Source organism: Aspergillus novofumigatus, assembly GCF_002847465.1.
Source record: "Aspergillus novofumigatus IBT 16806 chromosome Unknown P174scaffold_2, whole genome shotgun sequence".
In the NCBI taxonomy this organism is placed as follows: domain Eukaryota; kingdom Fungi; phylum Ascomycota; class Eurotiomycetes; order Eurotiales; family Aspergillaceae; genus Aspergillus; species Aspergillus novofumigatus.
In genome coordinates, this window is record NW_020194275.1 from 2,968,538 (window position 1) to 2,993,572 (window position 25,035).

The following is a 25,035-nucleotide window of genomic DNA, read 5'->3' on the forward strand; positions in this document are numbered from 1 at the left end:
ACCTACGCCAATTCTAGAAGAAACGAGATGTCACCCCCGGGCGACTGTTGGCATCGCTGAAAAAGAGTACCGAACGGTCCGGGTCCACGAAGAACTTCGTGGAGGTGGCCGCGCCGCCACTACATTGCTTTAGCACTCAAATAGTCTACTGATCACTTGGTCCTGTACAGTCGCGCAGTCTGGTAGATTGAAATGTCAGTCGACATTGACACCCGTCCAGCTTTTGGTGGAGGTGATGTTCGTTGGATCGTACAATACAAAGTGAGCGTCAAGGCCGAGGAGACAGAAGAGAGAGAAGAGAGAGCTATCTGTAGTACCGTTTAATGTTTTATACCTAACTACCTACAGGCAATCACTGGTGATTTGCCATAGACCTAAAGCTAATCCTGTAGTCCCAAACAACCAAGCGTGAAGACAGCATAGGAGGATGAGAAGAACAGGGACCCTTGAACAATAATAATGGAAGATTGAAAAGCACGATTCATAACAAGAACTCAATTGACAATGATTAAGCCAGGTCCAGCCACTGTCGCCCGAGCCACGTCATTCGCGTTGCGGAACGGACCACTGCTGTTGGTCACAGCAGCAATGGTCAGTCCGTTCATTAGGAACTGGTCGTACGGGAAAAGGACTTCTGCAACAACCGTCCGGTTTTCGGTGGAGATGATGTTCATTGATTCTACTATTGGTAGATTCTGTTGATTGATATAGGTCATCCACAATCGCTGCGCCATGTGTCTGCCCGCCCTGAAGGCGACTTGGATGATCTGCGTCCGGTCTTCAGGTGGTGTCAGGATGGCCAAGGGATGGAATCTTTGCAGTGGAATCTCATGGATATTCGGGCAGCTGCCCGGGACGACAAAAGCATTGAGTATGGCGGAGAAAGCAAAGTTGAGATCACTGGTGGTGAGGAAGGGAAGTTCGCTGGGAATCTTGTCCTGCAGCACGCGGAACCAGCCCTCTTGTTCGCCTTCGTTTCCAATCACCGACGAGATGATTCGAGTGAAGTTGAAGTCACCCCCGACGGCAAAGCGCTCCACCACGTCTTGCAGGGTTCCAAGGACAAGATCGGTGAAATTGGCGGCGAGGACGATCGCGGAATTAAAGTCGGAGACAGGGAAGTGATACCTGCAAGGAAGGATGGGCGAAACATTGAAGTGTTGAAGGGCCATATTGGCGCTCAATTCATGCAACTCTTCTTGCTAAAGTCAAATGTTAGTCAAGCTCGTTGATTGATGTGTCTACCGAGGAGGCTTGCCGCAAGAATTGCAGTGAGACTTCGGATGACCATATCCCGGTCTTCTTCATCTTCTTCGCCTTCATCATCACCGGGGATCTCATAGCCCGTCACATTGTTGGTGACATTGTGAAGAAGGCTGTTGAAGAAAGCCACCTCGAAGTTCTCGTTGAAGGCGATCCATTGTAGGTTGACAATACCCTGTCGGCTGATGTTATTTGGAGGAGGCGTGTTTGGCAGCGTTCCATGTGCTCTCAGCTCTATTTCCCGTAGCTGACCAGGAGAAGGAAAGGGCAGGTTATCCGGCAGTGAAGATTCATTGTGCCCCGCCGGTGTGGAGCAGCGAGAGTGGGATTCGCTAAGAAGAGCAGAAAAACAATAAGAAGGAACTGCATGATGACAGTGATGATGCAATTCGGAAGGTTGAACAGTAAGAGAAATGTCGGACAGTAAGAGAATATGAAACTGAAAGGCGTAACGAGTGGAATGGATCTAAGAGATGGAGTTTAAGCTGGGAGAGCATGTAGAAGAGGGAGAATTTCGAAGTTGCCAGAGGGAAATCGCCTTCATATAAACAAACAAGAGTAGCCAGCTGTATTGAGCGTAGATGCTCCTTCCCTTGTCTTTTGCAGGAAGGCGCAGAGCAGCATCAACAATGTCCCCGCCGTCAACACTCTCGGAAGCCCTCAGACAGGCAGGATGTGACCGACTACATGCGGTCCCTCCAAGCGCAAGGACTTTGCAGAGCTCCCGCGAAAGGACGGATTTTGACTCCAAGACCTAGGTCCATAAGGTGATGTCCGTCTCGTTCCTTTGTTCACACGGCCTGAAGTATACCATTTTGGTTGCTATTACAAGACGTTAGGTGTATCTAGGTTTAGATAGTAGGACGTTAGCTCACGGAGACGACGACGACGGCTACTAGTACTAAGGTACTACCACTGCTGCCATTGCACTTTCCTGCAGAGTCTTTGAGACGAATGTCAATGACAGTTGAGACTTAGATGTAAACTACGAATCTGAAAGTGCCAGTCCTTCTTCAGCCCATTCTAAGGAAATCGAGTGCCAGTATCCAGATGCTTCACACGACATAGCTCAGCATCATTCTGACGATCAACACTGCCTTCGTGTGCCTGACCTCTTCGAATGGTAATATATGTCCAGCCCCAAGCCAAAGCGCCCTATTCTTGAGTCTTCTGCTCAACTTCCACATCTGATGGCATCACTCTGTTGTCATTTTCCTTCAGATTTCTCTGGAACGGTATCTATTCTTAGACAGCCGAAGGAGTACAACCCTCCCTCCTCTTGCCTTCTCCTTTTTTTTCTCTCTTCCATCCCTCGTCCTTCCTCCAAGAACACTCTGCCAGACAGCAAATTTTTCATCTGAACTCAAAGACCTTTCTTCTTCTCAGCTCCAAAGACTACTTCACCTTTGCTCGATCATGGCCAAGGAAAGCTCCAACCTCCTCAAGCACTACCTCAAGCTCGTCAACGAGCTCCGCAGACCCAAGCCAGCAAACGACTCCACCGAGTCCTCGCTCAAGGAGCGAGTCAGTTCATTCAAACTGAAAATAACGCCCTCAAAGGCGGACGAGCACTCTGGCTATGGCTTGAAGCGGGTGCCAACTCCCTACCCGCTCATGACCCGGAACTGAGGAGCATGTCTTCTCACTCTGTGTCTTCTATCACCTTGCTCTTATTCTGCTCAATTTATTTCACTTGCTCGATACCAGCAGCTGGAGCTGCCCTTGCTATTGTCTTTACGCAATGTATGTGTCATTGTGAATGAATGTAATGCATAATGCTTGGCCTATCGTCATGTGCTTCGACCGTCTGTATACTACGCTGGGTCAGTCAAACAACCCAGTCGATCAATCAATCAATCAATCAATCAATCAATCAACCGGTCTATACAGTCGTTCTGATTTTGTACTGCACCATAAGACTAGAAAAGTAAAACCGAACTTATAGACTCTATCGTGTCACGTACTTTCTATCTGGCATGACGACAGGGGACCCCGCCGACCACTTGGAACTAGGCGAGGTCTTGTTGGAATGTAGTGCAGACTGTCTTTATTTACACCTTACTTGTGCTTGATCCTGCCGGACTTATGTCTACTTGCCATGCAACTCTTTCTGATGCGAGCAAGCTTGCTCCGAGTTCACTTGCTTCAGGGGATCCAAACACCAGAGTACTAAGCAACTGCCGCAGTGCAACAAGCCATGAGTGTTCCAAAGAAAGTCCTCCCACTGGGAATTAGGAAGGTGCAAATCCAAAAGATAATACTAAAAACCAAACAGATTCTTGTCCTCATCATATCCCCACTTCTTCAGAACCGGCAAGACCGCTTTCTGAATCATAGTTGGCGGACCACACAGAAGCGCAACGCTCTTCTCCCCCGGCCCAAAGGCATACTTGTGGAGGATTGCCTCGTTCACATGCCCCTTTTCTCCCTTCCAGTCGTCCGCAGGGTGAGAAAGCACGTACGTAATTTGAAACTGCTCCGGATGTTCTTTTGCGTACTTGTCGAGTTCGCCGCGCATCAAAATATCATCCTCGGACTTGTTGGCGTCGATGGCCCTGATCTTGAGCCCGTTCCCCTGTTCTGTCCTCAGAATCCGTGCAATGAGCTGATACCCTGGTGTGATGCCCGACCCTCCCAGAATCAAAGTGATGTGATCGAAACGATACGTCTTGTCGTCGACGCGGAATTCGCCGTTCCCGCGGTATCGGATCTCGCCTGCGGGCCCTTTCACTTCGACCTCCTCGCCTTCCTGGAGACAGTCGAGGATATTGCTCATCGTGCCGCCTGGTTGTGCGGAACTAGGGAAGTATGTTTTGACGACAAGGTCGAATGTGCCGTCTTCTTCGGACTCCAGTATGGGCCGGGTAGGGGTATATGGACGAACGACGAGCCGGTCCTTGAAGTGGAAGCCGATCTGGAGATGCTGACCTGTTTCCAGACCGAGCTTTTTGTCTTTGGAAGGGAGCTCAAAGGTGTAGCATTTTGTATCCTCCGATAATGGTCGTTTGCGGAGGAATCTGACCGCGGTCCATCTACGATGGAGGTGAGCTTTTGATAGTCATGGTTTGTTCGAAGGATAAGAGGACATACTTGTGACGCTTGAGAGCGACCTCGTTTTCCTCCTTTGCTGATTTCGCTTTCTCCTTAGCTTTTTCTTCGGCGTCGTGCTTGATAAACTCTTGCGTTTTCTGGGTGACGGATCCCAGGAGGCACTCTGTTCATTACGTTAGCGTGTTATGATGGGGACTGAGAAGGACATCGTACCCTCTAGTTTCTGAACAGCATAATCGTCGTGAATACTTTCGAATTCCTCCGACGTATCTTGATGAACTCGGCCGGCGTGAGCTATAATGGGCGCTTTTCCTCCTGGATGCCAGCTGAGGACGCTGGTGGCATCGTATACTTTACCGTTGATGATGATCCAGCAGTCATCATCCGTCGTGTGTTTCTCAATCTCCTCACGGGTAAACTGTTTCTCGGGAACGGCGGCCGATCGTCGAATATCTTCCTTCTGGATATCGATCGAGGGCTTCATCCACCCGTTCTCCCCCGTGCCAGCTTCAGCGGGGTGACGGAACAGCAGGTAAGGCTTATTGCTGGTCGGGTCCACTGAGGTTTCGGACTTGACGACGTAGTGGCAATTGTTCATCATGCTGCTTGTGTTCAGCAAGGCTATTTACCTCCGATTTACTTGCATGGCTCGACACTCACCCTTCGAGATTCCACGTCGGATTTTCCGGTTGGGTGTTCTTGTTCACATCCCAGCAACGGACGGTAATCTGCTCAGCGCGAAGGAGCTGCGTGATGTCGATGTCCACATGCCAGTGCAACCAAGTCCAGAATTTCCTGCCATGTCGCAGCGGTGCCTCGGGAAACTGTTCCATATCCATAGGCGTCAGAAAGCATCACTACCCATGGCAAACATCGCTACCGACATACCTTGCGAACGCAATACAGCCAGTTGAGACCACCATCGAGACTGACTTCAACCCTCTGTACCTCGTTCCCGCCTCCATTATACGCATAACCCATGATTCGATACTTCCTGCCCTTTCTTATTTCCGTGAAATCTATCCTCTCTCCCTGCGCCGGCCTCGCGATGACAGAGTTCAGCATCTGTTCGTTGCATGCCGTGCTCGGGAGACGATACATGGTCTGACCTATTTCGTCAAACCGATCGGTTACAAAGGGGGAACGACCCGGTTATCGAAGATGTGGTAATAGGTGTCATTCTCACGGTCCGTCACCCAGATCTTCTCTAGCCACTTCACACAACGTCCCCCACGTACCCGGGAATCACTAAGCGCAGTGGGTAGCCATGGTCGGGAGGTATGGGCGAGTCGTTCATCTCATAGGCAAGGATCACATCATTGCAAGGATCCATGCAGTAGTCCAGAGGGATCGAGGTCTCGTACTTTCCTTCGCTGAGAATCTCGGCACCTCCAAAATTCACCCAAAGAGGCACATCCTTGTATTCGTCCATCAGCTGCAGGATATCCGCCATGAGCAGGACGTCCCGCACGAGCACGCCTTTCCAGTAGGCACAACCTACGGCGGCCGGACCCCAGTTGAACCCTTTGCTGCGCTTGATCAGATTGAGCTCCTTTCTCCGGTTTCCGTCGCACGCCATTACGGCGGGAATGTTGATGCTCTCGAACTTATCCTTCAGATCGTCCATTAACAAGGTCAGCGACTTGCCGGCGGAGATCTCCAGTTTGTGGTTCTCCCATAGGAGATGAGGCACTGGGCCGTGGCTGCGCACGTAGTGTAGGTAATTGGGGGTGATGAGACCTGCGTCGACGAGCTCGACCAGATCTGGCTCGCCATTCAGCGGATGCTTCCCGGTTAATCGGATCAAGTGGTCTGTCCGAGGGACCCAGTTGTCCGGAGTGAATTGATCGGCTTCGTCGATCTCTCCTGGCAAAAAGGAAGTCCCTGCAGGCGAATGGCCCTTTCCGTCGTTCGATTTCAACGACCGCATATACTCTGCCTCCTGTTTCAGATACGCCAGGAGTGCCTGTTGCTCCGGCGTATACTTTGGTTGCGAGTCTTCCTCATCTCCCTGATCTGGTCCTTCCTGACCTGACTCGGCAGGCTTCTTCTCCGAGCCATCACCCCCACCCTCCTCCTTCTCCTGCTGCTGCTCCTGTTGCTGCTGCTGTTGTTGTTGTTGTTGCTGCTGCTCCCTCCGTTTTCTTGCTGCTTTTTCTTCTCCTTCTCCTTCTCCTGCTCATTCATCTCTTTCTTCTTCTCGTTAATCAACCATGGCTGGTCTTCCTTGATGAACTCCTCCGTCGTATGCAGCACATATCGCCAATGCTTCGGATGCACATCCGGCCTCCTCAAATGAAAGTCCTACAGAGATAAGCCTCCCTCCATTCTAGGTACTGACATGGAAAACAGGATATGAATATGCTCACCTCCTGCTGTTGCAGAAAGTCCCGCACCGTTAGCAGCTCCCCCTCTTAGCTTTGGCCCGCAGCTCCTCCGCCCGTCTCTCGGCCTCCTTCTCGAGCTCATAGCGCCAGTCGTCGCCCTCGTGTGTCAGACCGGGGAAGCGATCATCGCGGTTGCGCACGCCGACGCGGTGACTGTGCGATTGCGTCCAGTCCGGCTCGTTGAGGACTTCGAGGTCGGTTGCGCCGGTGGGTTTTGGCATGTTTGCCTGACTACTTATAATTTCCTGAATGGCTGGGAATACAGATTGTCTGTCTACGAGTTACAATGTATTTAAATGATCTTGGCTTCCGCGGAGATGCGTTGTATGGGGAATTCCCATGAGAGGCGGATGACATCACGCAGGGCAATAGAGTTCTGGAGTGGGATACTGCGGTTTCCAATGGGCTGGTGAATGGGATTCCATGACACAACGAAATGCATTTTAGTGTCCCTGTTTTGCGGGATAGCCTGGGGATATGGTGTTTAAGGCTGGGCCAAGCCTTGCTGCCTCCCCCGCTGGAACGAACTAAAGCTGCGGGAATCAAGGCACAGAGGCAGATGGTCTACACAAGAGGAAACTAATTCCGCTGATGTCATATCATTGGGAAATGCTTGGTTAATTTCCATTCATCCCACGGCCCTAGTAAACACCGAAGAAACACCCCCAGACTCGCGACCCCAGTCAGCACCAACCACAGAAATTCCAGGCTGGCTGCACAGGTGCTCCTGAACCGGTCTTCCGGGATACGGGCCCAAGCAGCTGTCCCCGTCGCCTGTCCCTGGGCACTTTCAAAGGACTGACCCTGTAGTTCCACCGCGACACGACCCAAAAACAGCGTCCCGCTGACAGTAACAGCAAGACACATCCCCACCGTCCGAAAAAGCGCGCACATCAGCAGTGCAGACGTAGGGTTAACGCTTCTCTCCTCCTGCTCGCCATAATCCCTCGGCACGGGCGCCGGCCGAAGACACTTTCTGAATCCCGACATAAGACATCCGTGTCCCGTGCCTGTCGCGGCGAGCACAAGGATCCATCCTGCGGTTGGGGTGGTCGAGTCCAGCGTTACGAGACACCCTGTGCACAGAATGAGGAGCATCCATCCGACGCGGACCAGCCAGAAACAGTGTCGACGATTATCCAGGACTGCGAGCTTCTCTGTCAGTGTTAGGGTGAGGAGGGCGAGGGTGATTATCGAGGCGAGGCTGGTGGCGGTTAATGGGAGGGGGAGCGCTCGGACGAAGATGAAGTACATGGTTAGGTTTTGGAGGTGGTAGAAGAGCTATGAAATTGCAATTAGCGAGGAGTTAGTTAGTTCGGAGTATGGGAGGGACTAACCGTGAACCCGTGCAGGAAGCTGCCGGCGTACATCATCAGCACGGGGAGAGTGCGGAAATCGTTCCTGTGGAAGAATGGTCGGAAGGCCCAGTTCGTTTCGTATACGGCTAGCACGAGAATCGAGGATGACCCAATAGCGAGGGGCGTCAGAACCCGCCAGTCGCTCCAGGGGTAGCTTGTTCCGCCCCAGCTGATTCCTATAAGCAGCGAGCAGAGGCCCAGGAGAGTCAGCACGCCGCCTAGCCAGTCCATCTTTAGCAAAGTCCGCAATGAGATCCCCCTGTGGCCTCGGAGCTCAATCGCAAAGGGGATGACGAGCATGCCGAGCGCACAGAAGAAGAAGCTCGAGTAGAAGGCTCCGCGCCAGGCGATGTACTCGTACAACAAGCTGCCCATGACTAGGCCGAGGATGGCGCCCGCCAGGCGGACCCGGGAGACGTAGTTTGAGAAGCGTATGAGGTGTTTGTCGGGGATGTTCTCAGCCAGACAGAGCAGCGAAACGGATACTACGCCCCCTCCGCCGAGTCCTTGTATGAATCGACCGGCAACTAGCTCGGATAGTTGCAGGGAGCCACCGCATACTCCCGTCCCGACTGTTGAGAGGACCGCTGCCGCGACCAGAAGCGGCCCGTGTCCGATGACCTCAGCAAGCATCGAAAAAAAGATCTGGCCTGTTGCGCTGGCGAGAAGATAGCATGAGTTGAGCCAGAGGGTGCTGCTGAGCGGTTCTCCAAACGTGAGTGATAGGCCCTGGCCAGTCGTTAAGAGGGGAGTCACTGGGTTGTCTTGGAGGGCCCTTACCGGGATGAATGGTATGACCATTGTCGCATCAAATGCGACCAGCATCGTCAAGATCGATATACAGATCAGAACAAGCCACTCCTTGACCCGGGGCCTCCATTCTTTGCTCCCTGGGGTTGCCACCGCCACGGACAGCTCGACCGTGTCAGTATAGGAAAACGTATCGTCATCGTAGCTGTGGAATGCGGTGCCGGACTTGAAGTGGTCTCTGGTGGTGTTCGCAGTGTAGTCCGTGTCAATGGATTCTACACCCATTTGGTGCGGTTGCGCAAGTCAAGACATAGATGGCACCAGTGTCAGTAGACAAGTGTCCTGGAGAATGGTGAGAGAACTGTCCGAGGGGAATATGGTCGAAAGCAGATTTATCAACGACAAGATCGAAAAAGACCCGGTTTCCTCATGATGGCTTACTGTAAAACCATGATTAATTCTCCGCAAGGGATGCACTGATGATAGACCTTGGACATGGAAAGTCGTGCGCACAGATGCTGACATGGTGGAGTCAGGATTATTTATGCCAGGAATAGAGAAGGCAGGAGTTGAACCTGGTGTCCAGGTTGAGTCCTTGATTCAGGCTCCAGTGGAGTCGTCATCCGCATACTCTCCTGCATTCCTGATGTGTTATGCCGTTGAGTGTTTGACCACGCAGGATTTGTCGATATGGCGAACTGATTGTGCAAGGAGTTCCTGGAATGTAGGAGGCTCGATTCTCGCCGTTTCAAAGCATCCGTGCAACTGCCAAGATCAGTCGCTATTGCAGTTGGTATTGTTGGAGTCACGACGTCCTGTTGATCAAGGCATGAATGATGTGGTTATCGAACGCGGATTCAATGAGGAAATTGACTTTCGATTCTCACTTTACACCTACTGAGAAAGTTAGCAAAGCAGCTGGAAAAGATAGCTAGCACAACAGAGAACGAGATGGGTTCCTTCTGCTACCCAATCCGCAATCGAGACAATATATCCAGAAATCGATATACATAACATTCGTGCTCTATTCGTAAATATGTACAGTCAAGGCGAACAAGTCAAGACTTGACAACCTCAAATATGTATAAACAACATGGATAATCTCTCACTCAAACTTCTCGCGAGATGGTGGTCTCGAGAGGCGCGATTGATCTAGAGACGACTTCGTGCTATGTGCTGTGCTGACAGCATGGAAGGAAAAATCAAGCTCCCCTACGAGAGCCTTCACATTTCTATCAAACCTGCTTTAGCATGTTATCAAAATATGGATGTGGAGACGAACTCACCTCATCAATCTCTCCACATCTCCAACAATGCATCTGGTCGAGATCTGCAGTACAGAAAACGTGGCAAATCCCGGCTCTGCGACGTGCTTGATGCTGAGAATGTCTTTGTCGAGCGCTTCTAATCTCCTTGTGAAACTGTACGGTCGAGGAGTCTTCAGGTAGGGCGGCAGAGGCTGTCGGTTCGTAATACTAGCTGACAGAAGACACAAAACAGAGGTCACCTCGTGAGTCGTGACGCGGGCACTAGACACCAGTCTTTTGAAGTCGTGAAGCCAGTCAGAATTCGATGCGTGGGGGTCATCGCCTATCTGCAAAAGAGTGTCCGAGGCATAGCCTAGCAAACTCAGATAATTTACGATACTATCGAGTGTTAGTGGTGACGCACTGGCAAAGAAAGTGAGATGAGCTGTACTTCTCAATCGATGATATGATAGCCTGGTACCGCTTCTTGGGAAAGCGGCCTCCGATGGGCACCTCCCATTTTAGAAACTCCGAAGATGTTCGCAAGCCATTCAACATCAACATCTGCTTAGAAAACACTTTGCCTCGCGCTTTTTGCAGCCTCCGCCCTGCTGACGTTTTCAAAGCCAGATCACCTTCGTCATCCCGCAAACGCGCAGACACGGACTCGTGGATGATAGAATAATAATTCGCCAGTAGATAAAGCGAAGCTCCAAGGCTCTGGCGAAGAACTCCATGCTCGGAGATTGGAAATGGGAAAAATGTCCAGAAAAATGCCACCGCAATACCTGCGGCCACGATGGCCAGACGATAGGGAGCAAGAAGATAAATGGGATAATAGGCCTGGCCGTTGGAGCTCGCAACCTGTTGCCCAACCTTGCGCACCTGAAGTTCATAGCCGATGATCATGGAAGTGGTGATGATGATGATAATCCCGACGATTCGAAAGCGGAAAAGCTTGATAGGGACATAGAACCCACAGGCAACAAAGAGCCAGAAGAAGACGATGACGCCCGGTGTCTTTTCGTCTGGAATATACCAAGCCAAAAAGCTGAGAGCCATGGCTATCACAGTGCCAATCAGACGAAGCACAAAGCCGAAAATGCTCTGTCCCGCGGTCGGTGACATGCTGATGTTAACCATGATCATGGCCCAGACCAGGCGTTGATGGATGAAGAAGGTCTGAGACTGATGAAGTAGGCCAACCACGTAGATAGTCATAGTAGCGCAAGCCACTCGAAATCCGTAGGCTGACTCTGATGAACGCAGCAGCCAGGGTATTACCCTGATTTTGTCGCCGATCTTCTGAATGGTGGTTTCAGGGGGCAAATGCTCAGGATCCTTCCTGTGCCTGTACGCTTCACCAAGCTGAAGGATATGGTTCTGCGTGTGGATATCGCCCAAGTGATCGTCTTCATGGGTATCCTCCGCCTGAAGTATACTGCGTAACCACTTCAGTAAGCGTTTAGCACCGGGAATGATCAGACGTGATCTTGACAGCTTTCCGCTTTTGACTTTCTCATCGGCGAAATGAATAAAATCTAGTACTGTATGGCCTGTCGAGTAGAGTAGTTGTTCCATCTGATTTAAGGTGTTAGCACGGAAATGCGAGCAAGTTGCCTTTGCACCTACATAAAGAAAAAGATAGAGCTGTCGACGGCTCCTATCGCGACCGACCCCGGATTTGTCTAGTAGGAATTCGTCCAGATCGGGCAAGTCAGAAGAAGGACGCTCGAAGAAATCCGGGGTAAGGTGATGCCCTTCTCCTCACTCCAGGTCCTCAGAGCGAGTCGTTTTGCCACCTTAAAGTCGCTGAGCTTTCGCTCATAATAAGCCGCGAACCCTGCTTCTCCCGGGGACGGGGTTTCTCTGCCGACGCTTCCAGATCTGCAACCCCTTCTGTCGGCGCATCTTTCTTTCCGAGCGAAGCTTTCGGTGATTTTGTCAGCTGTAACGACAAAGAAATGTGTTCTAGCCCGCTATCGATAGTCTCGATAATGGAGGCAAAGGGATCATGCACGGCCTTCATAATTTCGTTCCATTCGTGTACAACACGACTGCGGATGGTGGTACCTATGTCCGTTGCGAGTGGGTCAATGGGATCGTTCCATTTGTTGTACTCCGACAGACGCTGGAAAATGTCCACAATGAAGCTGAGACCGACAACTGGAATCATCACCTGGCGTAAATGTCTGAAGATGGCTTGGAGATCGTCAGGGCCGAGCTTTCCAATGGCGAACTCGCGCTTCGCGAAGGTCAGGTCCGCGTGCAGTTTGCCATGGAGGTCTGTAATCTTCTGGATCGCAGTTCGAATAGCTTCTGCTTCTGGGCTATAAACCTTGCCCTTCTTGGAAAATTTCTCGACTGTCTCGTCATATGTCTCGGCCCGGCCAAACATGTCATCGCGCTCCAGACTCTCAAAGTACTTTGTATGAGCCTTGAGACCTACGCGAAGACCTCCGATATAGCTTGCCATCTCTTTGAATACAATGTGTCTTGAGGTCACGGGAAAGAGAAACAGGGAGACGCCCGTACAGATTCCCAACCCAATCAAACAAGCCTCGAGCAAGGTCCTCACCAAAGCAATACCGGCGGCCATGGTGGGGAGCCGAGGGGCATATGACGAGGTGATATTGGCAATTATGGCATAGATGATCACCGGAAATTGAAACTGTTGATAATGGGCACGAAACGAGTGCACCAGGTATATCTGGAAAAACAGCAGCACGCCACTAACGGCGGAGGCAGATGAATTGTACTCGTTAGCTGTCGGATCCGAACTCGATATAGAGGCCGCATCTGCAGCAGACTGTGTGTTTTCTCGTGCTTTCACGCTGCAGAACATCATAAGCAGGGCAAAAGCCGTTGCAACGCAAACTGCCAGTACGTCCAAGAGCATCATCTGGATGAATTTGGCCCGTGGCATGATGGCAAATCCGAGAACAGAGATGATTGCAATGAGATAGCCAGTAGTGGGGAACCGTGCCGCAATAGAATCGGCTTGATACCTGTTGGTTGTCAGAGTGGTGTAATGTGAGGAACTGAGGACATCTTACATGGCTATGGCAATAGCAGGTGGTAGAGCACCCCTAATATCTTATAAGTATTCAGCGGGCAAAGTCAATTGTCATTACTCACTTCATCATCAAGATCACCGTTCGTCGATCCAGGTCCAACCTGGACCATCCATTCTTGATCATGCGGAATAGGTTCCATTTCTGCTGCTGTTTCTTGTTGTCTGGCTCATCATTCTGCGAGTACTGTGACGAACTCGTCGACTGGCGCGAACTGACTCGCGACGCCATGGTAGGATCAAACGAGTTCAGTCGCACCCCGCGTTTATCAATCCGTGGACCGTCAGTCGAGGTCTCACTCTCTCAGTAGACTGGGGCCGATCATCGGCATGTTCAAGTGATCAACGGATACGTCCTCCGAGATACGTCCTCCGACGTTGGTCAATAGACGCAGGGCAAGTTGAGGTCAATTCGTGAGTAACAATTACACGACTCTTGCAGAGATCCCTCTAAAAGTGACAGAACTTCGATTAAGGTTTTGGTTAGAACTCAGAGCGGGAAATGCAACATCCCCAATCTGGGCGGAATTTGATGACCTTAGTGGGCCGTGTAGCTTCACAAATGCCTCGGATCTGCGGTTATGCAGAGAATCGCTTGGCTTCGTCAGAACCCCTTTTCTTTTCAATTTAGATGGTAGTCAACATCATAGTACTTTGTCACATTGATGACTGATGATTGAGAGACATGACCTTTGATAACTAGATAGATGTTGGTCAGTGGTTGATGGTAGCATCCGGGCAATGATGCAAGGAACAAATACTGCTGTGGGTCGGCACTCGTGGCTTAGTAGTTCTCTCCTTGGAAAGTGGAAACACATGATGTTATCATGTTATATCTGTCTGTCTGATGTCTTTATTTTGATTATCTTCTTCTGCAATGATGAATTGAGACTGCAGTTTAGACTTCTCTTCAGCCTTATCGAGGAGAATTCTCCGATCGGAGAATGTAAGCAGCATTAAGCAAGGGAACTCGTGAGACACAACTGGCAACCACGAGATCTGTCAATCAACATGATCTTGAAATTTTTATCGGAATGTGAATGTGAATATCAATTACTATTTATTGAGACCCCTATGATGCTCACATTCTCCTGATGCATATCTATCTAGAGATTCGATTCAATTACCAATGAACATTGCTCTGAGTCCTACAGAAAATGCAGCCAATCAATTGGCGTCTCTGTCATTAACCCCTTAATTTTGATCTTCAGAGTCCAGAGACAGCAAGTCGGCTATCGCGACCTCCATCACCATGACAGTCTTCGATCTGGATAATCCCATGAAAGAATTTTAGTCAACGCCACGGTCATGTCTACAGACGTGGAGAAACCTCCCCCGCAATTGTGTCAGGATGCTTCGCATCTCCCCTTTGCGGCGGTCCCAAAGCGGAAGCCCGTCCCTATCGGTGTCGCAGAGGCTTCTCCCGAGCCAGCAGCCATTGCGACGAAAGACTCTAGCGTACAACCCCTCGCCAAACCAGCTTGGTGGAACTTGAACTGGAACTGGCGACAATTCTCGAAAAAGAAGCGTCTGATAGTCATCGCAATTGCAGTCGCGGTCGTCTGTCTCCTTGCGCTGGTCATCGGCCTCGCTGTGGGATTGACCAGGGCAAAAGGGTGAGTAGTCTTTGCGCGAGTGTCGCATATCACTCACATTCTATCTCTTCAAGTGTATCAACTGACCAAGGCTAAGCCACTCAAATCTTCCGCTTCCCACCTCCCATGGTGGTCCCTATTCGGGAGATTTGACCTACTACAACCCCGGCCTCGGCTCATGCGGCATCACCAGCACAGACTCGGACATGATCTGTGCCGTCTCCCATGTTCTCTTTGATGCTGCTTCGACGGGGTCAAACCCGAATGCGAATCCGCTGTGCGGGCTCAAATTGAGGCTTCGTCGGGGTGAATCGAGCGTGGATGTCAAGATCGTTGATCGATGTATGTCTTTGTCGCTGCCTTCTGATCGTTTCTTGGCTATGCGATACTATGTGGGCAACCTGCTGACACGAATCCAGGTGTGGGATGTAAAGTGAAAGATTTGGACGTGTCGCCCGCCGTCTTCCAGAAACTTGCTGATATGGATCTTGGTCGGGTCACCGTTGAATGGTCGTGGCTGGAAGACTCTCCTGTTGCTTCGTTACAGTGATGATGAGCATTTCGGCTTCTTTACCCTCTTTTTTCTTTTTTTGTTGCTCTACTTTTGATATACCCATTACGACTGCTGTACATAACTGTGTCTTTATTTTCATAACTTGGTCTATTACTTCTGTTCAGTATTCTGGCCAGTCAGGATCGATTTGTTCACGCCACGCGCGTAACCCTCCTTGTATATCACCGATGTATCTCTGTCCACCCTGATCGAGCCCCAGCTCTTTCAACCTCCGAACTGCCATTTGCGAGTCGTTCCCAAGACGACACACGACATATATCGGGTCCGTCGACTCAGCAGACGCTAGTTCGGTCGGAAGCCAGGACGGTAGCGAAGGTTGCGCATTGGCATCTGCGTTCGTAGAACTTGACGCTGACGACAAAATGGTCGAGATGGGGATGTTGATGCTGTTTTCCAAACTACAAATATCGAATTGCACCTTCTCTCTCACGTCGATGATCGTGGGCTCCTTGCTTAGGCGGCCTCCGTCTTGTGGCACTTCCTTAGGATGTTTCTTTCTGAGCTCAAGGGGCGAAATACGTTCCTCCGGCGAAAGTGTCGCTTCCAGGTCTGCAACACCACAAAAGAAGACATAATCAGTAGATCCCGATTTGAGCGTCTTTAGCGTCACGCTGGCCTCGGCAGAGCACACCGCACAATTCGCACGACGAGCGCGGAGTCTAATGGTTCGAAACGGAGGCGTTGAGTATGCGGAGAATATAAGCAGAGATGGAGGTGATGCGCTCGAATTCAGAGTCGGAGAAGTAATGACCTTGATTGCCTCAAGTGCTTGAAGAACCCCCATTGTGCCTACAACCGGGCCCAGAATCCCGCCGTCAGCACAGCTGACAACACTGTTCGCCGGTGGCGGTTTCGGAAACACGCATCGATAGCACGGTCCTCCGGTCTTGTCTCCCACCGGCCGAGGAGGGTAGTTCAACACCATGAGCTGTCCTTCTGTCCGCAACGCGGAAGCAGAAACAAGTGGCTTCCCGAGCAGCACCGCTGTATCTGAGATCAAATACCGAGTTGCGGGATTATCCGTGCAATCAAGAATGAGGTCGTAATCTTTGAAAATATCCGGAGCTTCCTGAGGAGTGAGGTGAGCTCTATATGGTACGTATGTAGGGTGGGGATTCAGTCTGAGATGCGGTAATCAACCAGTCAGTACCTGAGCACATTCGACAGGGGTTGTCATTGAACTGACTCTCGGAGATATTCGATCGCGCTGTCTACTTTGAACTTTCCAACATTCTTGCTCCTATGCAAAACTTGCCGGTGCAGGTTCGAGTTTTCCACAGTGTCTCCGTCGACCAGGCCCAAGGTGCCCACACCCGCTCCAGCAAGGTACAATGCTGCAGGACATCCCAGTCCACCTGCTCCGACAATGAGGACCCGTGCGGAGCGAAGTTTCAATTGGCCTATACAAGTGATCAGAAATATTAGCAACGTCATAACCACCAAGGCGACGCAGAGGATTGTTGTTTTGCTAGAGCAGCGCAAAGTACATACCCTGCAATCCAAGTTGAGGTACAATCATTTGCCTTCCATAGCGCTTGTATTCCTCGCCGAGCAGTGGCCACTTCCTTGTCCCATTGTCACTCCTTTTGTCCTCAGCGATTGTTCTCGCGGTATCTTGAGCCTTGACGTCGGCGGCTGCTTGCTCAGCTATTCCGAGGTCGCGTTTCAGACCTGCAAGTTGGGCCTCGGTGGCAGCTATTTGAGCGCGTAAGGACGCGCATGTCTGCTCTAGATTCTCCATAAAAAAGACAACAATAAATATATAGAAATGACACGCTGAACTCCGGCTCTTTTCCAACCGCCTTCGAACTCTTGATTTTACGCAGCCGATTAAAAACCCCGCAACAGAGAGCTAATCTTATCGTGCCGACCAGAAACTGCGCTATTCCTTTCTGGGTAATCTCCCACAGTGCACGTGCCCTGCAGCATCTATGATGTCCATTGTTCATGTATTTCTGTCGATTGTCCTTTGCATTGTCCCTTTTTTCGATGGTTAGATCTACCGATCTTCTTCTTTGCAATAACAATTTCTATCAGTTAATATGAATATACTCTGTGCAGACCGACAACTCATTACAACAAGATGCTCAGGTCACTTCTCGGTTCAATATATCTTTGCAGCTTCCTCCTCACCAGCGTCCGCTGTTCGAATGCGTAGGCCATGCCTATCAAGCTCTCCTCGCTCCATCTGGGTCCAAGAAAGCTGATTCCAAAGGGGATGCCAGGCGCCTTTTCAACCAAGTTACCCCGTTCATTGTACTCAATGGGTGTTCCCGCAGGGAAAGACCCAAGAGGGACTGTGACCGCTGGTGCCCCGATGATTGCCGGTATATCGTAAGCGAGAGCTGTTGGAAGAATGACAGCATCAAGCTTGTGGCGGGACAAAGCTCCTGTCAACCCACCCTCGTCTCCGTAGTACAGGCTCTGCAAGTGCAATTGCCAGAACTCGGGAGACGTGTTGTTGATACCGCTAGCAAGCGCGAGATCCCAGATGCCTGTATCACGAGACGGATAGTCCTCTAGTGGTGACTGCTGAGTGAAGCGCCGAATATCTTCCAGATTGTGAAGATTGTTCGGGTTGGCCCTCAATTTCGAGAGATATGATGCGATATCGCTTATGAAATCAGCAGCCACGACAGCCTGTGGGGTCGACGTGTTGAGATACTCGTCGTAACCTATGAAGTTGGCATCGTCGACGATTGTCGCGCCTGCTTTGGAAATCACGGAGACAGCGGCCTCGAAGGCAGACACTATCGGCTCACTTGACGAGTCCAACGTGTTGATGACGTTACGGGGTATACCGATTCGTTTCCCTTTCAACCCGGACAACTTGCAAGCTGCGACGTAATTCGGGAGGTGGTCCCCAAATGGAGATGCCAGGGTATAGTTGTCATTTTTATCTGGGCCTGCAATCGCTTGCAGTATCATTGCTGCATCTTTGACAGTCCTAGCCATCGGTCCGATCGTATCCTGGCGCTCGCTTATGGGGATGACCATGTATCGTGATGTGAGACCGACGGTGGGCTTTATGCCGACAATATTGTTATTTTCACTCGGAGATAGAATGCTTCCACTTGTCTGGTCAATTTTAGGAGTTAGCACACAATGGCACGGGAACTCTGTGAATGAAAGTCATTTACCTCAGTACCTAGGGCTGCAAAGGCAAGACCCAAATCAGCTGCGACACCGCTGCCGCTTGAACTACCGCTGGGATCCTGCTTTGGGTAGTAAGCTGCATATGTCTGGCCTCCCTGGGCGTTCCAGCCGGAGGATCCATTCAGTGACCTGAAGTTCGCCCATTCCGACATGCTGGTCTTGCCGAGGATGATGACCCCTGCTTGTCTGAGCTTCTTTGCAACAGTTGAATCCGCAGCCACCGTGGCGCCAACAAGCGCATAAGAGCCGGCTGGTAGTCTCGGTCAGTTTTTGAGTTGGGATAGATATCACCGCATACAAGCTTACCAGCTGTTTCCATCTTGTCCTCGGTGGCGATGTTGCCTTTGACAAGGATGGGGAGGCCATGCAAAGGTCTGCCAGCTGTCAGTGAACAGTTTTCTCATGAAGGTCCTAACTGCTGTATGCCTCACCCTCGTACCAGTCCATATTCTCTCTCCAAGTCAAGCTGCCGAGCGATGTCCCATGCGTCGGGATTAACCTCGAGGACCATATGAAGTGTCGAGTTGACCTCATGTATCCGCGTCACATACGCCTAGCACCTTAAATATTATCGAAGCCTGTTTAAGGGAGAATGGAATGCACCAACATTGACCAGGTCGACACTGGAGAAGCAGCCTTTAGTGAGCCCCTCCTGGAGCTCAGCCGTCGTTGCTTCAATCAGGGAGGGGGATACACATTGACAACCTGTTGCACCATTTGGTGAACTTTCAGAACTTGATGCAGTGGTCGCAACATACAGAAAGGGCACCAGAAACCATTTGCTCCAGTGTAACATGGTTGTTGAAATATAGGCTAGCACAACCCCGAATGCTGCGATAGACAATACTGCTGCGATCAGGTACACATTTCCTTTCCGCTTACTTATATATTCTGTGGAGATCATCTTCCAGGTTGTGCCGGCTGCCGAGTCGGGCAGACAACAGGGGCTATGTATCGTTGTCCTACTGCAAGGGATGTAGTGCGTCTGTTATCGCTGAGTCAGGATGTCACGTTCATTCCATGCAGCAGTTCAAAACCTAAATCCAGTGATAACAAGTTTCAATCTGTGACGAGACATGTCGAAGAACCAAGGCTCTCTAGGAACATGGTGTTTCTCCTATTTTCAAATATGCGACATTGTTGCTCTGGGGAATCATTACATCAAATTTTTGATGCAGCGTCCTCCCAAGCAGCTCGTTGTCATCTGCACAAATACTATCGCCGACGGCTTCATACAGCCGAGCGACACCCCAGCTTCCTACTGCATGAATGCGATAACGGCTCAAACAGCATCAATCGATACTGTGGAATTCGAAGCAAGTCTAGACTGCATTACTGGAAGAAAAGAAACTGGCAATCAGTCACCCTGACTCACAGATTGTCTCAACGTTAGACCCAGCTAGGAAGGTGGTATAAGACCCCGCTCCCCATGATAAGGCGTTCTTCATGGAACATTCTGTCTCGGCCGAATACTGCGTTTGCGAAATTGTTCTGAGTCATAAGGTAAATCTTGTCTTTCTTGGAGTGCCCTGCAGCTTTTCCTAATCTCGGTTACGACGAAATGAAAGCCACTGACTCGTGGCTCTGAGACCAATGCCGTATGCACCAAGTCGGTTGGGGACGGGACAGTATATGCGCTTGAACGACAGAAACGGGCAGAGGTCATCTTTACCTCGCCAATATAGTCCTATGGACAGGTCCCCAGGCCGAAATAGCCGATGACGACCACGGCGATTGGATCCTGGGATACCACTAGGCGTTTAAATCGGGAGGATGCGTGGCTAAGGCAGCCCAAATGAGACATCATGGACGCCATGCAGGCAGCAACGCCAACGAGACTTGGCATCAGCCCCGTCGGTCGACCCAGTGAACAAGAAAAATCTGTGGCGACAATCTGACTGTCCCATAGACGCCGGTAGCGAAGAGGGATGAACTTGTCGCACTCTCGCCGAACGTCTGGATATCTGAGGCGCGTAGTAACCAGCTGAGTTTGTGTCGCTGAACTGCTACCAGAACAAGAGCACAGCTGCGAAGAGAAAGCGGCTCCGGTTACTCTTGTGCAGAAATTCTTTCCAGGTCAGCCTCTTGGTGGTTCTGATCTCAGCTGTCTCGTTCTCTACTTCCTCGTGGGTCGCACCTTTGTTTCCGGATGTAAGCTAGAAACTGGAGGGCCTCCATATAGACACCCTCGCTCATCGGCCAGCGAGGTGATCCTTTCAGAAAGAAGAGTCGATAATCATCAGTTCACCAAGGATGAGCTGAGTAGTGACCGGGACAAGCCATTTTTTGTACTGGTCTGGATGTGCAGAACCCGTAATCGAGGCAGTATGCGAACGTGCTGCTGATCACCAGAAGTTCCTGAAAGAGACCTTCAAAAGACAATATGGGTCTCTGTCCCTTCGAGCCTGTTATTTTGTCTGCACAAAGCCGCTAACAGCTATGAAATATAAGAAGCGATCGAGAGGACGGACTTTTTGCAGGGGTGCCAGCTAAGCATTCATCATGATGATAGGAGTATCATAATCCACGATTACATCTCCGCTATAAGCCCTAAGCTATGTAGTTTCCTATATGGCTGGCAACTGAGCCATGAGAAACGTGCATGCACGCAATGTCTATCCATATTCCAAAAGACAGGCGATCTGGCCCTCTCATGTAGACTAGCAGAGGAAACGCCACAGCTAAGTCTCATTAGTCCAACTCGTAAAACCAAGGACCTTAACGGAACCTCCCAAAGCCTTGGTAGCAAAGTTGAATATCGCAAACCGGTATCCCATAAAGTATTGCCAGCCACTATCAGAAGTAAACGCACCACCGAGCTGGGTATACGTGCTCCCATCAACACTATAATAGAACGTCGACTGCTTCGGACCGTCCGCTCGCGCATCCATCCGAATCTGGAGGTAGATCTGGCGCGTAGAAATAGGCGCACTCCCAACCACCGTCCCGGTACTCGTCGTCGCCCAGTTGTTGCTAGCATCCTGCGTGAGCCCTTGCACTGCAGTCACGGTGTAGCTGTTGCCGCTGCGCACGACTCCAATCCACGCGCTTTGGTCCTTGAAAACGGCCAGCCCGCATTGATCGCCGTCGGCCATGTTGGTGAAGTCAAGCAGGACCGTTCCCACGGGGAACTGGCCGTGAGGACGATGGGTGAGGGTGTTTCGCGCGTGGTACAGGTCGTTGGTGACGGTTGCTGTCTGCAGCGTCAGGCCGGGAGAGTTGAAGGTGAATTTCGTCGTGTCGGGGTTATGGTTCCACTCCCACATTGGGCCCAGCGAGTTGCCCCAGAACTGGTCGCCGCCGATCCACGACGGCACGCTGCTGTTCTTGGGAAGAGGGTACGGGTAGGACTCGCCCCAGGCGTTGTTCACTGTTTGGAGGATGGGGAAGCCGTCGGATCCCCAGGTTATGGGGGCGAGGACCGGCAGGCGCCCGAGGGGATAGGCCCACGCAAACGACATAAAGTACCACTGCCCATTGGGCGTCTCGATGAGACTGCCTTGGACTGGTGCGCCGGAGCCAGGAACGGGAGAGGGGGTGTTATTGCTGAGGATCTTCCGTTCATAAGGCCCGAACGGGCTGGAGGCCTTCCAGACCTCGGTGATTCCGTTCGCGGGGCAGTCGTCGAGGATGTAGTACAGCCCGTTGATCTTGTACATGCGATTCCCCTCGATACCCCCCGGGCACTCGGCCGGGTAGCTGAATACCTGCTGCGTCCTGACGACGCTCAATCCGTCCGGAGCGAGCTGGGCAACGGAGACGTTATTGCTTCCGTAGGCCACATACATTGTGTCGTCGTCGTCGATTAAGAGCCCGCAGTCGTAGAAGCAGGGTTGGAAACTAGCGGATTGCTGCCAGGGGCCCTTGACGTCCGAGGCTGTGTAGACGTACGTAGTCCAGAAGTTGATGCAGCCGATCCAGTACCATTTGTCGTTGCTCTTGCGATGGCGCAGGGTGGATGCCCAGGTTCCGCCGTTGTAGGCCGTCTGGCCGTTTTCCATGTTGTAGTTGGATCCAAAGTCCAGAGTTGGCACGGAGTGGCCGATCAGTTCCCAGTTCACCAGATCTGTTGACTGGAGGATTGGGGCTCCGGGGGAGTAGTGGAAATTGGAGCTGGACCAGTAGAATGTCTTTCCATCAGGGCCCAGGAAGATGTCGTTGTCAGGGAAGTCTTCATAGATGACGGGATTTGTGAATGTCTGTTGAGCTTGGGCTTGGGCTGTTAACCCCAGCCCTAAAAGAAGACCAGCACTGAAGCACAGCATGACAGAAACAGTTGAGAGGTTACTTTTGACAATCTCAGGGTACTGCAGGATCTGCGGGTTTATAACCCTGTCACCCATGGTAATAGCCTAATTCATCAGGAGTGAAACGAGGAATATTAGCCAAAAGAATTTCCCCGCTTCTTCATGAATTGAATGGGGAGATTGATAGCTTTGGGTGTTGATTAGAGGAATAAATAATCTGCAGTTTCACTTGGCTCGGTAATATCCCTATTCGTGGGATATTCTGGCTAAGCTTTCTGTGATCGGCAATTGACCAGAATGCAGAGGAATGGTTAGCAGTCATGAAGCGAAAGGGATGGTTTGATGAACTCGAGGATATATAGATACACCGTCTATACCAATTATAAACACGGAATTGCCTGTTTGACCTGGCAGTAGGGACTTTTTTACTGGAGGTCTATCTTCAGACGTGTGTAATATTGAACATTTCCGCCGCAGATTAAGACAGAGGGGAAACAAAGCTTCCTCCATTGCGTACTTAAGGTATATTGAAGCGTATTATATTAGCCGATGTCTGTAGAGAGAAGCCATAAATTGTATATCCCATTAACTAACATCACTCCAATAATCCCTTCTTCTTCAGGACATCCCTGACTGTCTCCTCGAGGTCTTCCTTCGGAAGACCCAGGACGCCATTCCACTTCTCTGCTTGCTCTCCAAACCCTAAGAATCCCCACGGTCCATAAGCCACCGCCGTCACCACCTCGGGATATCCATGCTCATAATCTCCCTCCTCGAGGTGAGCCACTCCCTGCTGTGAAATCTCCTCCGTAGTCAAATGTTTCACCTCAAACTTCGTCCCCGACAACCGCTCAATCAACCCCAGGAGCTGATTCTGCGTCACCTCAAACGACTTCACATACACGTACGCATTCCTCGTCTCCTCCTCGTGTCGAAGGACGGAGATGATCGCTCTCGTCACCTGCCCAAGCGTACTCACGACAAACGGCCGATTGCCAGAATCGAAGATACTGACTTTGCGCGCCGACAGATCCCAGCCCATCGCGGCGTTTTCCAACTCAAGTAGCTGCATCACTCGTCAGTATCAGATCTCAGTTTTCATTGAAGGGACAGGAAAACAAACCCAATTAAAGAATGACCCCGTGCAAATCGCCGTCCACGTCATCCCCTCCTTTGAATCCAGGTACTCGACAATCTCGCGCTTGGCCTGCGGGAATCGGGCAAAGCTGACGGGCCCCGGCTGCGATGTGTCGCCTCCGTACTCGCTCGGGATGAACCGTTTGACGCTGGGCACGGCGGCTGCGGCGTCGATGGCTGTGCGCTGCATTGCGGCGTCGAAGGTTCCCACGGCTGAGATGATGGCGTCCTGGCCCTGGAAGGTGGTAGTGAGGGCCGCGAGGTCGTTATAGTTGGCACGGTGGACGGTCACGGAGGGCGGAAAGGTAGCCTTTGATGAGGGACGGAGGACTACCGACACGGTGAAGTTGGAGGCGAGCAGTGCGTCGACCAGGAGGGTCCCGACGGCTCCAGATGCCTGATAATGTATTCGTTAGTAGGAGTTCGTGATGGGAACATACGCTCCGGGGGAAAGGGGACTATACCCCGAGAACAGTGACGTTCTGGATAGGAGACATGTTACTAGATAGCTTTATGCGCTTTGGTTTAGTTAAGAGAACCGTTGTCAGGGGGGTTATCTTTATAGTTTGCTGTCTACGAAGTATAAGAGAAGTATATTCTGTATAGGAGACCGATGCTGACAAATTACCTCGTATACGCGCGTTCATTAATAATATAGCGGTTTTCGGAACATTTCGAAAATGAGGTCTGTATTGGTCAGCCACTTACGGCCTGTAGATTAACCCAGAGATATCGTTAACTCTTTTTAAGTTGGCAGTGGAACATTCCAGATGTCTGAGATGTACTCATAGTACGTAGTTACCTCCGCCTAAGCTTCATCAGCTTAATGCAAGACTTCTACTAGTTCGACTAAATACAAGCTAAACCAATATTCTTATTTCAAGATACATGAGCTTAAATCCTTTGGTCGGATTTCGGGACACCACAGAAATATCAAATAAACGTTAAGAAAAAGGCTGTCGTCTGCAGCAATCTGGTCTTATCTTATGAGCTACCTACCATCTGCCTACACACCCAGCGCGACATTGCAAATATGACACCAACAATATTTGTTATCACTCTTCAGCAGAATCTGAAAGAGTATGCAAATCCAAAATTTACACACTGCGGCTGACACGAAGAGCATGTCCTAATCCGGTGCCCGACAATCTGATCCCTGCAGAAATCCTGATGCCTGGAATGGTCAGATCTGATCTT

The 25,035-nt window shown here is 50.9% G+C and overlaps 10 protein-coding genes across 10 annotated transcripts; 2 read left to right on the plus strand and 8 right to left on the minus strand.

Annotated features, from left to right (window-relative positions):
- Positions 1 to 494: 494 nt before the first annotated feature.
- P174DRAFT_457995 (putative sexual development protein (LsdA)) lies at positions 495 to 1,760 on the minus strand (the record flags this gene model as incomplete). The annotated part of the gene is made up of 3 exons (XM_024829603.1): positions 495 to 1,202; positions 1,259 to 1,595; positions 1,717 to 1,760. 3 exons carry the CDS (start codon positions 1,758 to 1,760, stop codon positions 495 to 497), a joined length of 1,089 nt encoding a protein of 362 aa, XP_024685917.1.
- Positions 1,761 to 2,679: 919 nt separating this feature from the next.
- On the plus strand, positions 2,680 to 2,892 carry P174DRAFT_418294 (uncharacterized protein; the record flags this gene model as incomplete). Its single annotated transcript, XM_024824679.1, has 2 exons — positions 2,680 to 2,787; positions 2,824 to 2,892. 2 exons carry the CDS (start codon positions 2,680 to 2,682, stop codon positions 2,890 to 2,892), a joined length of 177 nt encoding a protein of 58 aa, XP_024685918.1.
- A 346-nt stretch (positions 2,893 to 3,238) lies between these two features.
- On the minus strand, positions 3,239 to 6,922 carry P174DRAFT_510365 (putative nitrate reductase; the record flags this gene model as incomplete). Its single annotated transcript, XM_024831666.1, has 9 exons — positions 3,239 to 4,295; positions 4,354 to 4,477; positions 4,528 to 4,916; positions 4,975 to 5,138; positions 5,203 to 5,418; positions 5,460 to 5,528; positions 5,549 to 6,449; positions 6,527 to 6,618; positions 6,842 to 6,922. 9 exons carry the CDS (start codon positions 6,920 to 6,922, stop codon positions 3,524 to 3,526), a joined length of 2,808 nt encoding a protein of 935 aa, XP_024685919.1. The 3' UTR covers positions 3,239 to 3,523.
- A 365-nt stretch (positions 6,923 to 7,287) lies between these two features.
- P174DRAFT_448962 (MFS transporter) lies at positions 7,288 to 9,167 on the minus strand. The gene is made up of 3 exons (XM_024828801.1): positions 8,840 to 9,167; positions 8,039 to 8,788; positions 7,288 to 7,982 (listed from the first exon to the last, which is right to left on the minus strand). The coding sequence occupies exons 1-3, from the start codon at positions 9,092 to 9,094 to the stop codon at positions 7,296 to 7,298; spliced, it is 1,692 nt and encodes a 563-aa protein (XP_024685920.1). The 5' UTR covers positions 9,095 to 9,167; the 3' UTR covers positions 7,288 to 7,295.
- A 747-nt stretch (positions 9,168 to 9,914) lies between these two features.
- On the minus strand, positions 9,915 to 13,361 carry P174DRAFT_418298 (uncharacterized protein; the record flags this gene model as incomplete). The annotated part of the gene is made up of 7 exons (XM_024824680.1): positions 9,915 to 10,041; positions 10,096 to 10,455; positions 10,508 to 11,637; positions 11,689 to 11,822; positions 11,899 to 13,064; positions 13,113 to 13,145; positions 13,195 to 13,361. The coding sequence occupies 7 exons, from the start codon at positions 13,359 to 13,361 to the stop codon at positions 9,915 to 9,917; spliced, it is 3,117 nt and encodes a 1,038-aa protein (XP_024685921.1).
- Positions 13,362 to 14,280: 919 nt separating this feature from the next.
- On the plus strand, positions 14,281 to 15,381 carry P174DRAFT_510368 (RlpA-like double-psi beta-barrel domain-containing protein). The gene is made up of 3 exons (XM_024831667.1): positions 14,281 to 14,745; positions 14,822 to 15,066; positions 15,144 to 15,381. The coding sequence occupies exons 1-3, from the start codon at positions 14,438 to 14,440 to the stop codon at positions 15,272 to 15,274; spliced, it is 684 nt and encodes a 227-aa protein (XP_024685922.1). The 5' UTR covers positions 14,281 to 14,437; the 3' UTR covers positions 15,275 to 15,381.
- A 17-nt stretch (positions 15,382 to 15,398) lies between these two features.
- Positions 15,399 to 17,039, minus strand: P174DRAFT_364301 (HesA/MoeB/ThiF family protein; the record flags this gene model as incomplete). The annotated part of the gene is made up of 3 exons (XM_024821978.1): positions 15,399 to 16,419; positions 16,485 to 16,698; positions 16,790 to 17,039. The coding sequence occupies 3 exons, from the start codon at positions 17,037 to 17,039 to the stop codon at positions 15,399 to 15,401; spliced, it is 1,485 nt and encodes a 494-aa protein (XP_024685923.1).
- Positions 17,040 to 17,371: 332 nt separating this feature from the next.
- Positions 17,372 to 19,532, minus strand: P174DRAFT_458001 (putative amidase; the record flags this gene model as incomplete). Its single annotated transcript, XM_024829604.1, has 6 exons — positions 17,372 to 18,376; positions 18,439 to 18,704; positions 18,761 to 18,828; positions 18,886 to 19,007; positions 19,062 to 19,401; positions 19,492 to 19,532. The coding sequence occupies 6 exons, from the start codon at positions 19,530 to 19,532 to the stop codon at positions 17,372 to 17,374; spliced, it is 1,842 nt and encodes a 613-aa protein (XP_024685924.1).
- A 1,603-nt stretch (positions 19,533 to 21,135) lies between these two features.
- P174DRAFT_364515 (glycosyl hydrolase family 43 protein) lies at positions 21,136 to 22,719 on the minus strand (the record flags this gene model as incomplete). Its single annotated transcript, XM_024821994.1, has 1 exon — positions 21,136 to 22,719. One exon carries the CDS (start codon positions 22,717 to 22,719, stop codon positions 21,136 to 21,138), a length of 1,584 nt encoding a protein of 527 aa, XP_024685925.1.
- A 513-nt stretch (positions 22,720 to 23,232) lies between these two features.
- Positions 23,233 to 24,467, minus strand: P174DRAFT_439110 (aromatic alcohol reductase). The gene is made up of 3 exons (XM_024826714.1): positions 24,303 to 24,467; positions 23,825 to 24,235; positions 23,233 to 23,767 (listed from the first exon to the last, which is right to left on the minus strand). Exons 1-3 carry the CDS (start codon positions 24,333 to 24,335, stop codon positions 23,297 to 23,299), a joined length of 915 nt encoding a protein of 304 aa, XP_024685926.1. The 5' UTR covers positions 24,336 to 24,467; the 3' UTR covers positions 23,233 to 23,296.
- Between the last annotated feature and the right edge of the window lie 568 nt (positions 24,468 to 25,035).

What these genes read in the sequence shown, in the direction of transcription:
- P174DRAFT_510368 (XM_024831667.1), top strand. Translation starts at nt 14,438, where the DNA reads ATGTCTACAGACGTGGAGAAACCTCCCCCGCAATTGTGTCAGGATGCT. An exon ending in GGATTGACCAGGGCAAAAGG is followed by an intron (nt 14,746 to 14,821) that starts GTGAGTAGTCTT and finishes ACCAAGGCTAAG; the next exon opens with CCACTCAAATCTTCCGCTTC. An exon ending in TGTCAAGATCGTTGATCGAT is followed by an intron (nt 15,067 to 15,143) that starts GTATGTCTTTGT and finishes ACACGAATCCAG; the next exon opens with GTGTGGGATGTAAAGTGAAA.
- P174DRAFT_439110 (XM_024826714.1), bottom strand. Translation starts at nt 24,335, where the DNA reads ATGTCTCCTATCCAGAACGTCACTGTTCTCGGG. An exon ending in AGAACGTCACTGTTCTCGGG is followed by an intron (nt 24,236 to 24,302) that starts GTATAGTCCCCT and finishes ATACATTATCAG; the next exon opens with GCATCTGGAGCCGTCGGGAC. An exon ending in CGGGGTCATTCTTTAATTGG is followed by an intron (nt 23,768 to 23,824) that starts GTTTGTTTTCCT and finishes CGAGTGATGCAG; the next exon opens with CTACTTGAGTTGGAAAACGC.
- P174DRAFT_448962 (XM_024828801.1), bottom strand. Translation starts at nt 9,094, where the DNA reads ATGGGTGTAGAATCCATTGACACGGACTACACTGCGAACACCACCAGA. An exon ending in TGGTCATACCATTCATCCCG is followed by an intron (nt 8,789 to 8,839) that starts GTAAGGGCCCTC and finishes ACGACTGGCCAG; the next exon opens with GGCCTATCACTCACGTTTGG. An exon ending in GCTTCCTGCACGGGTTCACG is followed by an intron (nt 7,983 to 8,038) that starts GTTAGTCCCTCC and finishes GCAATTTCATAG; the next exon opens with CTCTTCTACCACCTCCAAAA.